This window comes from Lingula anatina, chromosome 9 (genome assembly GCF_051362555.1).
Source record: "Lingula anatina isolate TDL-2025a chromosome 9, LinAna3.0, whole genome shotgun sequence".
Lineage (NCBI taxonomy): Eukaryota > Metazoa > Brachiopoda > Lingulata > Lingulida > Lingulidae > Lingula > Lingula anatina.
Genome location: NC_141775.1, coordinates 417042 through 433046, shown reverse-complemented (window position 1 = coordinate 433046; position 16005 = coordinate 417042). Strand labels below are relative to the sequence as shown.

At 39.7% G+C, this 16005-nt stretch overlaps 1 protein-coding gene across 1 annotated transcript; it reads left to right on the top strand.

Moving 5' to 3' along the window:
* The first annotated feature begins 6282 nt into the window (after positions 1-6282).
* On the top strand, positions 6283-14911 carry LOC106171546 (alkaline phosphatase). Its single transcript, XM_086995200.1, has 10 exons — positions 6283-6946; positions 9582-9802; positions 10252-10426; positions 10938-11113; positions 11467-11571; positions 12159-12258; positions 12815-12949; positions 13276-13467; positions 13785-13895; positions 14301-14911. Exons 1-10 carry the CDS (start codon positions 6868-6870, stop codon positions 14582-14584), a joined length of 1578 nt encoding a protein of 525 aa, XP_086851326.1. The 5' UTR covers positions 6283-6867; the 3' UTR covers positions 14585-14911.
* Positions 14912-16005: the final 1094 nt, after the last annotated feature.

Below are 16005 nucleotides of genomic sequence, written 5' to 3'. Positions count from 1 at the left end.
AGTTTCTAAGAAGGAACACATCCATTCGATGTTGACAGCTGTCCTTCGTCAGCTGTTGGTGGCTGCACTTCAATCTTGTTGGTTCCATTTTTTCAAAATCCAATTGTCCATCATTTGGTCCGTGTTAATGCACTTTTGGTCGTTTTTGTTGATATTATACTTATAAACTATCATCCTCTGTCGCCTGACATGTATAATACGTGCAGCATTAAACCCAAAAGCTAATATACGATAAACGGGGTATAATGATGAATGATCAATTTTGTCACGAATTCCTGTTGGACATAACGGGCCGCGCATTCCACAGTTGGAGTCCACGTATTCCAACCCATAAATGGTGAGAGAGAAAGGCACATCGGGTAAATCCATCAGAGAGCAATTGCTCCAGTAATCTTCTTATTTGTTACCACTGTCACATATCGCATATCTTTGATGGTGGCACTTCCTCTAAATCTGCAGCGGCTGTTAGATTTTTAAAATGTAAGACATTTTGTTTCTTAGAAGGAACACATCCATTCGATGTTGACAGCTGTCCTTTGACGGCTGTTGGCGGCTGCACTTCAGTCTTGTTGTTTCCACCTTTTTTTAAATCCAATTGTCCATCATTTGGTCCGTGTTAATGCACTTTTGGTCGTTTTTGTTGATAAACTGCCATCCTCTACCTCCTGACGTGTAATAATTGCAACATGAAACCCCAAAGCGGGGTAGTGCGGAACGATCACTTTGTCACGAATTCCTGTTGGACATAACGGGCCGCACATTCCACAGTTGGAGTCCACGTATTCCAACCCATGAATGGTGAGAGAGAAAGGCACATTGGGTAAATCCAGCAGAGAGCAATTGCTCCAGTAATCTTCTTATTTGTTACCACTGTCACATATCGCATATGTCGACAGATTTTCATGTATCTTTCAGATGCAATGAACAGCTTGTGATCCACAGAAATCAACACGCTTACCAAGTTCATGTATATTTTTAGAAAAGACAATTTATCAGAAAGGATAAGTCGATTTTTCATCACACATGCTGCAACTCTATTGAACGGCTTGCAAATAGTTCCAGTCAGAAAACTGACTTCGGCAAGGCTTGCGATTGTAAAAATTGTCTTCTCTCGAAGTTCTTTATATTTTGCAAAGGCCAATATAACGAGATCATTAGCTCCCGTTACAATGACGGCCAAAATTGCATTATGAACAATAAGAGGCCAACAGTAAAGACTTAAGCAGGAAAAGTAGTCTACGTCTGTTGCATTTGCAGTTGGCATCATCTCTTCTGAAACATTCAATCCAAACTCTTTCCAGGATTCTGTGGCCATCATGCTGTGCACAAGATAACACTTCTGGATAAAAACATTATTTCCAGCACGAGAGAATTTTAATGGTCTCTAACGAATAACAGTAGAATTACTGTATTAACTTATTTCCCAAGCTTGTGTAACATGTGTCAATGAGTTTCTAAATGTTGGAAGTTTTCTCTAATTCGAGAAGTCAGATAATGTATAGCACCTAGGCTATGAGTTTTCAGGTCTTCTAACTAGTGAGTGACCTCGCGTGGATGGCAAGTCAATCTCCTGATTTCTAGAAATTTCTTCAAAATGGCGCCTTCTTGCAGAACCTTATATTTCGGCTGCGTACTCATCTTTTGAATTTCTGGATCTCCGCAGCTTTCTTTGCACTTTGACCCCAGGCACTACACTCTTCTCCGTGGGTACGATGCACCCTGGGTTCTTTACAACCCACATCTGACTGCTGATTCCTCGGGTACCCTGTGTTTCTGCGTAACTGCAGATAACTTCATGGGTACAGTTTGCCTTGGGTTCTTGAACAGCCCTCACCTGAGCACTGACTGCTGATTCCCCCGGGTACCCTGAGTTTCTGGGTAACTACAAGTGTTGTGACTTGTACCTCCGTGGATACAGTACATCCTGATTTCTTTACAACCCAAATCTGAGCACTGACTCTTCGGGTACCCTGAGTTTCTCACTGAGCTTATTCTCAACGTCTGGGCCTCTGCTGGGGCCTGTGGAGGGTTGGCCTGGCGCCCCAACCCTGTTGACTTTCCCGCTTCTGGGCACTCCCTTCCAAAGTGAGCAGGGTTGCTGCACTTAAAGCACCTCTATTCTTATTCGTTTCACTTAATCCCATACAAGTCATTAATTGTCTAATATCTCGCAGAAAACGTATACCCTTTTTCAATACAATGACTTATCGCAACTGGCCGCTCTTGTACCTCCTCTTATATACATTGTGACGAAGGTATCGACTTTGTCTTACTGCTTACGTGAGGTAAGTACAAACAACTTCCATGTTCCTTCGTATTCTTTCTATGTTATCTACGATTTCTTCATCACCCTACAACCTCTTACATCGTTCTCCGTCGTTTACATTATATTCTGCGCTTAAGTACGACGAAGTCATGTCAATCAACTCTATTTACTCTACAAAACACTCCCCGCTTCTTATTCACTCATGGCTGTCAATTACTAACATTACAGCATTACTTTTTTGACCGGCTTATAATTTCTTCGTATGCTATCGATATTATCTAAAATATTCTTTTGTCACATATTTGCCATTTACTTCACCAGTCCGACGCAGGTGGCTTAAACAGTCTCGAATGAAAACTACTCATCTCACGATTCTTTTTATCTTACTGCGTAATACACAATTTGCGCATCTCAAATTCCCCGCCCTATGAACTCATTTTCTCACCTGACTTACTTCTCTAACACATTCACGTTGACTCGTTAAACGATAATAAATTCATTTATACTAGGTCACCATTGCCCACTCCCTCCCTGGCCTCTACGTGAGATGCCTGGGCAGTAGTTAGGCTGGCTGTCTACTGAGCTCCTGGCGGACATCTTTTGATGCCCTCTCCATTTCCCGAATGGTGCGTATTATCTGCGCCAGTTCGTAGCTAGAGCTCTCCTCTTAGGGTACCACCGTGGCTGGCTCATTTGCCCCGGTGGCGCAACTTCTTGCCAGCACTCTCCATGGTGACCCTCATTTCCCTGTGCATCTTAGCCAGCTGCATAGCATCCCTCATGGTGGCTGGTTGTCGCATGTAGATTGACTGTCCGGACTCGGTATCAATCTTACATAATATTTCACACCTTATAAGTAATAATTTTACTGTTCTTGTGTCAAGCCTGGTAATCTTTTAGAAGTGCATGTACATTGGAAGGATTTCTTGTGTTTGTGTCCACCTTGGTTTGAAGTAATTACATGTATACCAATCAGTTTATGATTTTTCTGATTGACGTTGTATTAAATTGATAAAGTTAAACATAAAGATTTCAGCAATACTAAAAAAAGGAGAAATTTGGATTGAAGTTCTTAACAGACCTTTATTGTAAATGTACCATGTATATTTCATATAGTTTAGTCAAATATATTCTGTTGGTGCTACAACCTGGGTCCGTGTTATTCTTTTCCGTGTGCACTGTTGACTGTAGTAGGAATATTAACTGCATCTCGGATTTTCAAAATAGACCATCATTTCTAAACGGGATACGTATTCACAATATATTCATAACCCAACGGCTTTTCTGCTGTACAACTCTCAACAATACACAATATTTTTTCAACACAGGAAATACGTAATCAGGTTCAATGCTGCGTACATGTAATCATCATTTCCCATCTAAAATATGCTAGTAAAACGAGTAGTCATTAATATTTTCGGGGACAATGGAATAATATTCGTAACATCAGGAAAACATACAAATGAATATTCCTTTCATGTTTCTTTGTACAGATTACATTAACAAATCAAAATATGATAAATTACGAGTCGAGAAAGTGTAGGTTTTACAGTAAAATTGCCCATTGCTTACTTTTTATGTACAGACACAGATGTGTCTGTACATATAGCCATCATCTGCGTCTGTCGTCGCCGTCGTCGCCGTCGTCGCCGTGCACTTTTACCGATAACACGATAAGTGGAAAACCATTTTACCTTTTGACTTGAAACTTGCAGAACTGATGAATATTCATAATACGCAGGTCAAGTTCGAAAATCAGCATGATCGGGTCACTTTTAGGGAATTTATGCTGTTTTTTCACTTTTTTCAGCATATATGCAGCACCGATAACACGATAAGTGGAAAACCATTTTACCTTTTGCCTTGAAACTTACAGAACTGATGAATATTCATAGTACGCAGGTCAAGTTCGAAAATCAGCATGATCGGGTCACTTTTAGGGAATTTATGCTGTTTTTTTCACTTTTTTCAGCATATATGCAGCACCGATAACACGATAAGTGGAAAACCATTTTACCTTTTGCCTTGAAACTTACAGAACTGATGAATATTCATAATACGCAGGTCAAGTTCGAAAATCAGCATGATTGGGCCATTTTTAGGGAATTTATGCTGTTTTTTCACTATTTTCAATATAAATACAACACTGATAACACAATATAAGAAAAACGGATTGGCCAATTGTAATCATACTCACAGGAGTGGTCAATCTTACTAAAACGCAGGTTGAGTTCGAAAATCAGCATAATCAGGCCATTATTTTAGAAGTTATACTGTTTTTCACATTTCCTCAGATTCAATTATTAGGCATGTTAACAGTCTCATTATTTAACTAATAAGATGCCTAAAAGTGTTTGTTTGATATTTCCTGCATCTTTACAACATTGTTAGTTGATTATGTAAAAAACATGGTAAACTTGTTATCATGTATTGTGTAATAAAGTGTCAAAAATGGAAATAAACTCATATCATTGCAATTTGTCAGATTCAATCATCCACTATGTTCAGAATCTCAGAATGGAGGAAATTGGACATTTAACACTGTTCTATTGATACTTTTCCCATCTCATCAATTTTCTTAGTTGGTCATATAAAATGGCAGTAAAATGTTTATTTTGTTTTATGTTAAAAAAGTGTTAAAAATGGAAATAAACCCATTTCAGAACAGTGCTGTCTTGTTTACATTTTGGCATTTTCAAGGCGTGACTTTGAAGTTCCATGGGCCTGAAGACCTTTGCTAGTCACATTTTCTGAATATCTGTGAAACAAATATATTATAATTAAAAATTGATGGTCATTAAGCTGTTAAACATTATGTAATATTGCATCAAAATTTGAAGAAACCCCTATTTTGGGCACTGCTTCCATGATGACCATTTAAGGAAAATCATGTCACTTACTGTTCTCAAACTTAAGGGAAAGAAACATGGGACTAAAATACAGCTTCAGTAGGCAATGCAGTCTGTTTGGTATTTTTATTTATTTATTTATTTATTTTGGCAGTTAAACAGTTTTTTGTGAAAATTTAATTTTTCACATATTGGCATTTTCAAGGTGTGACTTTAAAGTTCCATGATCTTGAAGACTTTTACTTGTCACATTTTCTGAATGTCCATGTTACTAATATTTTATTAATAACATTTGATTGTCATTATGCTGTTAAACATTATGTAATGTTGCATCAAAATTTGAAGAAACCCCTATTTTGGGCACTGCTCCTATGATGACCATATAAGGGAAATCATGTCACTTACTGTTCTCAAACTTACAGGAAAGAAACATGGGTCTAACATACAGCTTCAATAGGCAACGCAGTCTGTTTGGTAAATTTTTCTGGCAATTTAACAGTTTTTTGTGAAAATTTAATTTTTCACTTATTTGCATCTTTATTTTCTGTTCTTTGTCTGTACATTTGACAGCTTTGCTGCCTTGTTTTATTTAAATCTCTGCTCCCTTTACATAAATCTAACAGTGGCACATCCAGCACCGCCGTTAAGCACAAAGAACAATGCAGAATCAAATAAAAGCAGCCCACAGCAGATCTGTACCATTTATTTGACATCACGTTTTGGTTCTGCGTGTTGCATATTGTGTCAGGGACGCAATTTGGCGCCACCCCAAGTCGAGTCCATGGATCCAGATATACATTAATAATGACAGTCCGTGTTGGTGCCAGTTCAGAAAGGATTCCACTATTATAGAACTCTGAAATTCAAGGTATATTGACTTCCCGTTGTTTTAATTTCTTTAAGAGCATGGCATTATCCCTCTTTTCTATGCCCTCCGAAGTTATTATGCCTTTTGATACTGTACTAGTATATGCATAGGTGCGTAAGGGTTAGCCTGAGTATAAGGAAATCGGGCCCCTACAGGGGCACAGTATTTAAATCTTGGCTCCATTCTATCAGGCGTATGGAGAGGCCTGTGAGTGGGCGATAAACCATTACAGGTTAAGCGGTCTTCTTTTCATGAAGGGTCCGCCATATTTGAGCTTTGGACCAGTTGATACTCGGATCTTCTATTCTGAGTGGCCCCAACATCTTATGACCGATCAACAGACGAAATACCTACACGTATCACTTACGTTTTTTCTATATCAAGAGCTACTGATAAGAGAGAGAAACTTTTTTCCTGCCCTAAATAGGTGACTGGTGAACGTATTCAGTGCAGCCAGGGTATGTTGACACTTCTTATTGGCATTGTGTTGACACGGGGACCGATAGAATTGATGGCATTAAGATATGGCCTGCGTGTGTTTGGTCTTGTGGCAAGCGGACTTCTGTTGATAGCACCAAGCTCAGCTATCTTCGACCAGCTCAGCTATCTTAGACAAGCTCATCTATCTTAGACAAACCTCGAGACAAGAAACCCGGTTGATACATCTGACCATACATATATTACATTTACTTGAAAACATCTCTAAGTAAGGATTGGTGGTCAAAAACAGGAGCAAAAGGCTTTTCACAGCGGGCACGTTGACTTAACCATCGAGGTGTAAAAGGAACCGGATTCTCGTGGACATATCCCAGCAAATAAAGCCTGTTCGGCCTCAAGGGTACTCTGGAGAGATAAAAATTGCGTCTTGGGTCCTTTAAAAGAACATGGCGCCTTTAAATGGATGGTTCGTAGTATGGTGCCTGCTTCTGATGGTGGGAACGCAAGAAGCTCTTGAACCTCAGTGTAAGTGTCATGGACAGTCGCTATAGTAACTGTTCTCAGATGAGTATAATTGCTTTGCAATAGATAAGTTTCTGAAACCAGTAGTCATTGATGACTAAAATACTTGTACAGGGAGCACAGTCAGACCTGTAGCCAGGGGGAGCTTGGAGGGAGTTGAGCGAACCGCCCTTTTTGCCAGGTAAAGTCTGCTTTGGGTAAAAAAAATGATCTAGGTACACAAAGGATTTATGGCAAAAGGTCCACTTTTGCAGAAAAACAACTCCCCATTTGAAATTGCTGTCTACGGACCTTGAAGTATTCTTCGTCCTTTTACGGCCATTGCGGTCCGTTTTCACAAAATAATTTTACTTATCTACAGTGCGAAACATTTTAGATCAAAATTTGTTCTTCTGGGCCACATGGTTGTCCACATAAATAGAACAGAAACTGGCACGGGTCTGAAACATGCTCCACGTCATTTGTGTTATAGGGCCGACTGCAGAGAAGGAGCTATATTTAAACTTACTGGACAAATATAGGCCTACTGTCTTACTGGGGTTTAATTAGATTTATGTAAATAAGGTAATGTTATTTAAGGTAAATAATTTTTTTTCTCTCTTTCTTTATTTATTTATTCATATATTTGATCCTTATGTTACCCTTGCCGGCATTCTTTTTTAATATTCACTGTGCAACAATCTTCCATTTTAACAGACTGCCGTTTATTCGCTGGAAGAAATGATCGATATATTTTAAACAATTATTTAAAACTCAGTGCGGGACCTACTTGGCCCATTTGGGCGTAGACTGGAGTGTAAAAGCTTCCGTTGACATTGGTTTAATTGGCCGAAGAATTCTCAAACGTCAAATATGGACTGTTATTAAGCTACAGAAAAACTGGTTCCGAGCACTGCGCATCTGCCAGCCCAGATGGTCTGGAGCAGGGACGAATCCAGGACACCCCCCTCTAAACTCGCCACTGGTCTGGAGGGGTAACCCTGTGTAACTTTGGCCATATGCCCTGACCCCCGGAGGTCCTGAAAGGTCTAAATTGTTGGGAGCCACAAAGCACCCACATCCCTGCCCACTGTGAACCAGGTAGTAACCCACACTGGTCCTATATGGGCCACATTACGGCCTGCTACCAGGAACCCCATTGAAGGGAAGTCATCAGTGACAAGTACACTATAGAGTATATCTAATCATAAGTCAATACTTGAGTCATCGCTTGAAGTATGAGGTAATTGGGATGTTCTACTTTAGTATATCTGCAGACAGAGATTTATGTTATACATATTTACTTAATCAGAGTTAAATTGCCTTCAGTGGCAAAGTGTCATGTGATAAATGTGTTTACTAAGAATTAGCATGTATTGCGACACGCATGTAGTCCAACTGGTTATCCATTTTGGAAGGAGTCGAGAAAAGTACTTCGCTTGTATTATCTTGCATAATCACGAATAATATAAATAATTTACGAAATACCCATCTTGCATAATCATAGAAAGTAAACGAAGTTCCAATCACTAGCAATATTCGTATCAGCGCTAGCCTCTGCTCTTTTTAAGTCCTGATGCCTAGTAACATGTAACTACATAACTATTATCTGTGTGTGTGTGTGTGTGTGTGTGTGTGTGTGTGGTATAAACATATACCAGAACGTACGTAAAAACTACTAGTGTAGAGAGGATGTAAAATGTAATTGAACTGAACCAGCTTGCCAATGCAATTAAAGTGTAATCCCCAGCTCCGTTTTGTTTGTACCAGTATAATTTTTCATACCCGTCTTCAATCAAAATAGGGTACAGCAACACTTTCACTAGTACAGTTCTACAGTATCTGAATTACCTAGGTATCAGTATCATACGCTTTGTCGCTGGGTAATTTTTCCTGTTTAAATCTGAACAAAGTTCTCGTACATTTTACGAGTCGTGTGTGTTTATCTATGATAGCTGTACAAACAGGTGTCAAACCAACAAACACGCGGTACGCTCACGCACGTGAACGATAAGGTATTTTTTCTAAGGGGGTGGGAGGGTGGGGGGTGGGCACAAAAACCTTGATGACATGTACACGTGTACTAAGCTTCTGTTTGCCGTTACCTTCTATTTGTTTCTGTTTACTTAATCCAATCTATGGACAGAGATGAGAACGTGAGCAAACAAAGATAAACACCCCAAGGGTGCGTATGGCCTACATAGCATTATATACATGTATAAAAAGGGATTCATGGGGTATTTTTGTTACCCCTGAAAAAAAAGCCACTTTTTATTTCCCAGGTTGCCTGAAACGTTAATATAATTCAACATGACCCATGGATCACCCCATGCCCGTTACTCGTAAATGCGACTTTTTATTCTTTGTCCTTCGTGAAACAAAGTCATTGTATACCCGATGATTCCTGATTTCAACTCATATTTACAATGAGATATGAATTAAGTTTTATTTGTGATTTGTATGGTAGTCTTAACATGTGGCCACTCATTTAAAACTACATGTATGCTATTTAATTAGAAATTATCTAAAACATCGAACCAATTAAATAGCGCTGATGCTTACAGCAATAATTCCTAAGTAAGAGAAATAATGTCAGAGACATTTGGCGTGAAAAAAATTAAACATAAACACTCAGTAGGTCATTATCTATCTCATTCAGTGAAAGACTACTGGTATAAGCTGGCGCAAGAAGAACTGAAGAAGGCGCTGAATACGAAGCCAAACACCAACGTTGCCAAAAATGTCATCTTGTTCCTAGGCGACGGAATGGGCGTGTCCACCCTGACGGCCGCCAGGATATATAAAGGACAGCAAGCAGGAACACCGGGAGAGGAGGGGACTCTGGCCTTCGAAAAATTCCCACATGCTGGTTTGGCGAAGGTATTAATTCTTAGTCAGGCAGGCGTTAGATTTGCAGATGATTTAATCTTCCTTGTCGTCTTCTTTTTCTCTTCCATGTAACGTTTTACAAACCGAACTCATTTCTGCCAACAGGTTCCTCTATATCTGTACATAATGTATGTGTTATCTCTGGCTATTTTAGTTACATGTATTCAAAAGCCAACCTTTGGAAATCGTGACAAAACATTTTGAAAGGGCGTTGAATGCTTTGCATAGACATTGCTGGAGTTTATGGCGAATGTAGGCTTTACAGGCGTTCTTTCTCTGTTTAGTATATGGAGGAACGATAATTTTACAGCATACTTAGATTGTGAAATATATGTCCAGCCATTCAAATATGTTGGCGCGTTAACTCGCTTGCTATTTTATTCCTTTCCTTTTCATTTTGTTCATCTGTGAAATTAATGTTACCTTTGGGCCATTTTTAGACCTACAACACGGACCGGCAGACGGCGGACTCGGCGGGAACGGCAACCGCCTTCTTGTGTGGCGCCAAAACCAAGTCAGGACTCATTGGTTTGGATGACCGCGCTGTTAGGGGCAGCTGCTCGTCCGAAGAGGGCGGAGCCATCAGCTCTATACTGAAATGGTCGAACTCCGAAGGTAAACAGGACTGACGTTAAAGTCAAGGGACAGGCGTTGGTTGTCTGAGATTGCAGAAAGTTTAGTGTAGATTCTCAAAAGATATGGAAAATGCATTTGAAGATATTACAAGTCTTAGACCCCTGTGGTAATAAAGGGATCATTATTTTCCTTTATTTTGTGTTATTTTGATTTTTATTGTAGGTCTATAGGCCATAGATCTATATGCTTGTTCTTCGCCGTTTTCTTTTTCTCACGTTTTGAAAGCCAAGCCGTTTCTACTTTGTGTATTGTTTACTGGAGCAACAAAGAAGTCGCAATCTAAGCTTACAATGAAGAATTCGCAATCTAAGCTTACAATGAAGAATGCACCCCAGAAATCGTTACCACAACTATCACAACTAACACAATGAATGCTTTTGTGTTCGTTCATTTGTCCATTTCTTTCGTTATTTAATTCATTTGTGTGTGTGTGTGTGCGCGCGCGCGCGCGCGCGTGTGTGTGTTGATTTATTTATTTAACTATTTTCAGGCAAATCAACAGGTGTGGTAAGCACAGCCCGTGTCACCCATGCCACGCCAGCATCCGGGTACGCGCACTCCGCTGACAGAAACTGGGAGGCGGACGCTGATATGCCGGAAAGCGCTCGCGGTGATTGCTCCGATATCGCCCAACAGCTCGTCGATGGAGATGGTTCTTTTTTAAACGTATATCCCCTTTGTCCCTCCCTCCCTCTCTCTTTCTCTCTCTCTCTCTCTTTTTTAGATTAGCTCACCCAAACGTTGAGTAATATAATTACTATTTTTCAACACCTTACCCTAGATGTTGAATAATATTCTTTCTGATTTTCAACACCCCTCCTGTTGTTTCAAACGTCCTCGTATAATGACCATCTTTTCGGTTTCCTACCAGTGAGTTTAATGAGCCCATTAACTGTACTCAGCGCCAGTTGGAGGCGCGTTCATCCGTAAATCTGACTGCATTCTTCGACAGTCCTTGTAGAGTAAATACCCAGCTACTACGATAGCACCATTGTGAGCGCACCTTTATTTCCTTACAGGTAATCTTAGGAGGTGGACGAAGTAAGTTTTTACCCAACACAACAGCAGATCCTGAATGGCCAGGCAAAAATGGCTCCAGGGTGGACGGCAGGAATCTGATTGAGGTAAATCTATTGAATATGTCAAACGCCCGCAATGTACCGGTAATGATACGCTTCTAGATAATGTTTACAGGTTGAGAGAGAGAGAGAGAGAGAGAGAGAGAGAGAGTTTTACTTAAATTGTTGAATTAAAATAAAAGCGACACATCCTTCGCACCAAAAAAAAAAAAAAAAAAATTGCAAAAAGTAAAGTAAATTTTAGTTCTTATACAATTATTAAATTTTAGTTGTTATACATGTATACCGCCTTCCGCATCTCAGTGTGGTTTACTTTAATCGCCTGATCATTTTTGGTTCTGATATAGACTGGGTGTTGATGTTTCGGCCTCCTTGGGGAGGATACACATGTTCAGCCCGGCTGTCGTATGGGGCGCTGAATACTAGAAAACGAACAATATCTGCCGCTTCCAGACCAGGAACTTTACCCGCGCTTCAACCCGTTAATGCTGAGTGTACAGCGTCCTCCCGCTCCGGAGGTGGCCAGTCTGACTACAAGGCGTTCAGCATATTTACCGGTATCATTTAGATGATATTCTTGAGTAGTACCTCTAATGTGTTATATAATTATTATTTATATAATTAATTTTTAGGACTGGTCGAATTCTAAAAAGGAGCCGTCAAGGGCACGTTATGTTTGGGACTTAGTTGGGTTCAAGGCCGTTGACCCGATAGGCACAGATTACTTATTGGGTAAGATATTAAGGCGCACGCGCGCGTCTGCGCGTTTAATCGTGGCAGTGCGCGTTAATTTTTTCACGACAGGGAATGGGCATCATATTAGTATCTAGTTAACATGGAATGTGTACATGCGTATTTTTGAAATCATGTCGAGCATTTTGAAGCTGTACATATACATGTACTTGGGTGCGCTGGTACCAGTGTATAGCACACTAAATCTGGATCTCAAATCATCACCAAACTCTAATCACTGTAAAGTTGCAGTCAGTTTCAAGTGTATTATAATCACGCTGTAAGACGCTCAAAATCAAGTGATGTACAGCTAACTCCCTCAAGCACTGGTGCACATGTTAAGGTTTTTTCTTCAATAGCAGCGTGGATACAAATATGTGCATGTACATGCAGTGTGCGTAAATCTATGCATGGTAAAATATTTAAACTTTCCATACTCCAATATTCCTTATGTGGTTTATTACCTTTATCAGTGCAACTTATTTAATCTTTATTTCTGTTGAATAATGATACTCGATCCGCTCCTAATCATAAACAAATAATTCACTGTGCACAGGTTTGTTTGAACCGAGTCATATGCAGTACGAATTAGACCGAAACAAGGCGAAGGAGCCGTCATTAGCTGAAATGACAGAAAAAGCCATCAAAATGCTGCGGAAAAATCCAAAGGGATTCTTCTTGTTGGTGGAAGGTAGGCTACGGACATTCCATGATGTTATTTTATCAAGGTTAATTATGTTTTTGGTAAGATAAAAAAGACAGACGCGAATATTTTGGTACTTTTTCAAACACAAACAAAAAACATAGAATTAATTCTATTTTGATAGTAGGCATTTTAATGATAAGATGTTCATTGCAGGAAAAAACTGGTTACGATGATAAAGCACCGTTTTGATATTAGGCCTTACATAAACAATATCTGCCCGACACATACATTTTAAATAATCCAACCACAAGATTTTAAAGCTATCATATTACCTTTATCATAGCAGTGTTAGCACCCCTTTTTCACCTCAGGTGGACGAATCGATCATGGTCATCACAACAGCACGGCACATAAGGCGCTGGCCGATACCATAGCCATGGACAAGGCAGTCACTAAGGCCCTAGAACTGACCGATACAGATGATACATTGATAGTGGTCACGGCTGACCACTCGCACGTGTTCACTATTGGAGGGTATGCTTCAAGGGGGAACAATATATTGGGTGAGTACCGGTAGGTGGCAGCACCCGTGCAAAAGGGAGGGCGTAAATACGTTTTTTTTTTTTTTTTTTTTTTTTTTTTTTTTTTTTTTTTTTTTTTTTTTTTTGCTTCGTTCGGCTTATAAAAAAGTAGGCCTACTACATTTTGTAGGCCTCCTTTTTTTGTTTTGTTTACCCTTTTAAATCCATGATTCGCTACTTCTGGCTCTCTCCTTTTATGCAGATAGTCTATCATAAATCTTTATTTTTACCATCATTTTTTTATCAGAGTTTACTGCATTCTGATGAACTTACAATTAATGCGTTTTCCCTTTCTATAGGAATAACGGACAAGGATAAGGATGAAAACGGGACTGCCTACACATCGCTACTGTACGCGAACGGTCCGGGCTATGAGGCGCCACGTCCAGACCCCGCGCTCATCAACACAAGTGAGTTTTTACGTACACAGCAGCCGTAATTGTCGAGGGTTTTAGGGACTTGTACAATGTAAATAACCCCTCCCCCCCCCCCACAAAAACATATAGGCCTATATATAGTTTAACTTAATCATGCTAGAAAGTTGTACAGATAGATAGATAAAAAAGAAAGAAAAAGACAGAGATAAAAGAAAAAGAAACGAAAGCAAATAATAATAATAATAATAATAATAAAAATTATAATAATAACCTAAGGAGAGGCGCCGTACGTAGACGTGAATAAATACTGCCATTATCTACGTGATTCAAATAAACTTACTTGGACATGTTTTTCTAATTTTTCTAAATGATCCTAAAATTTTTTCCTCAAAAGAGTGAGGAGTTTACTGCAAGAGTCGCCCTTTTTCTACATTTCAGACGACTCCGGTTACCAGTTCCAAAGCGCCGTGCAACTTGACTCGGAAACCCACGGCGGGGAGGACGTCGCCATTTACGCCACAGGTCCTATGTCGCACCTGTTCCACTCACTTCACGAGCAACATTACATCGCTCACATGATGGCGTATGCTTCTTGCGTGGGTCAGAATAAAGATCACTGTAAAGAAAAGTCGACAGGTGGCGCTATGGGGTTAAGTGTCGCCGCTAACGAGCGTGTTTGGGTTTCAATCTTTGTGACGGCATGCGCAATGCTTGCTCGCTAGGTTCGCTCCGGGTGTAGGTTTATCAACAGCATTCTCTCTATAAAGAGCTGTAAAAACAGCATTTAATGACCCTCTTTTTTGTAACTCTTTAAGAGGTGGATGGGAGGGGGTTTATAACATTGTTTTAAATATAACTTGGTTTAATTTTTTGTCTGAAAATTTGAAGAAAATGCAGAAGGGGTGTGGATTAAAAACATTGAAGATTGTTCTAAGAATGAGGTAGATGAGGCATGTTTAATCTCCGCATTGCGTTTGCTGTGCTTCGTGTTCTCAGTCCTTTGGTGGACAAAGTGTATTCATTAAAACAGAACTTCTTTTTGCTTACAATTGTTCTTCTTCTAAGTCTTCTTCTAAGTCTATTTCTAATTATTATTATTATTATTATTATATTGAAATAGCTACAATTAAAAGTCTACATATGAATAAAGCATGTGATGACAACGCTAACTATTATTCGGCTGATCGTTAGCAGCGTGATAACTTAAACCTGCCATGCCCAATAAACCACGAGTTAAAAATCAGAAGATTGCATCGTAAAAAAATAACAGAGATCGATAATACTTAGATGAAATTATTATATCTATCATGGACGGAAACGCAGTATTGTCCTTACAATAACATCCCAGTCTAGATTGGTATATGATGATGCTTGAAATGTCAGACACTAGGCTGTTTCAATTGTTACTCTTCAGTGCCAGGAGACCCGTAAGTGAAGGCATCTGCTGTATGCCTTATGAAATGTAACAAATTATCACATTCCAATGTGGTCTAATTAGGAGATGGATTCGACATAACAGTGAATTGTAAAATCGTAAGTGGAAAGAAATACAATACCAGGTGTTGGTGGTAAATTATTTTGAACTTGCCATGCCTCATGGTTCAAGTCAGGCCAAGAACCCGATCAGGTAGGGGACGGCTAGTAACCTACATGTAGGCCTAAACAAAGTCAAAAAGTGTCGAAACTCGTCCTGCCGGCAAATGAATACGCAAAACCGAGCCCACGGTAATGTACAATAGATTGCTTTTATCAATTTTGACAGTAATTTTTTCTATGTCCCTTTTAAACTGGTAGTAGTAGTAGTCTCAGTACGTGCGTGTGATTGGGGGGGGGGGGGGGGGGGGGGGGGGGGTAGCCCTCTCATGCCTCTTCTACCAGCCATACTAGTATTTTGTACCCACTATAGTAAATAGCCAGTGGTCAGCAATGTAAGGCGAACGTTAAAAGAAGAAATATGTTAAAGGAAATCTATCATATTCTCCTGTAATGATGTCGTATGATCTGATTAACAGGGCCATCAACATGCCAATTCTAATCCCACTTTTGATTGGTAATTTTTCGCTAGACAAATAATAGACATTGCTGTGAGGTAACCCAGAAATTGGCCGGTGCTACGTGGAGTTCAAGTTGCGGTAAACGTGGT

Bases quoted from the DNA above. Each gene is read 5' to 3' on its own strand.
- LOC106171546 (XM_086995200.1), top strand. From the start codon at position 6,868: ATGGCGCCTTTAAATGGATGGTTCGTAGTATGGTGCCTGCTTCTGATG. The intron at 9,803-10,251 runs GTATTAATTCTT...GGCCATTTTTAG, and splicing joins CACATGCTGGTTTGGCGAAG to ACCTACAACACGGACCGGCA. The intron at 13,468-13,784 runs GTGAGTACCGGT...CCCTTTCTATAG, and splicing joins AAGGGGGAACAATATATTGG to GAATAACGGACAAGGATAAG.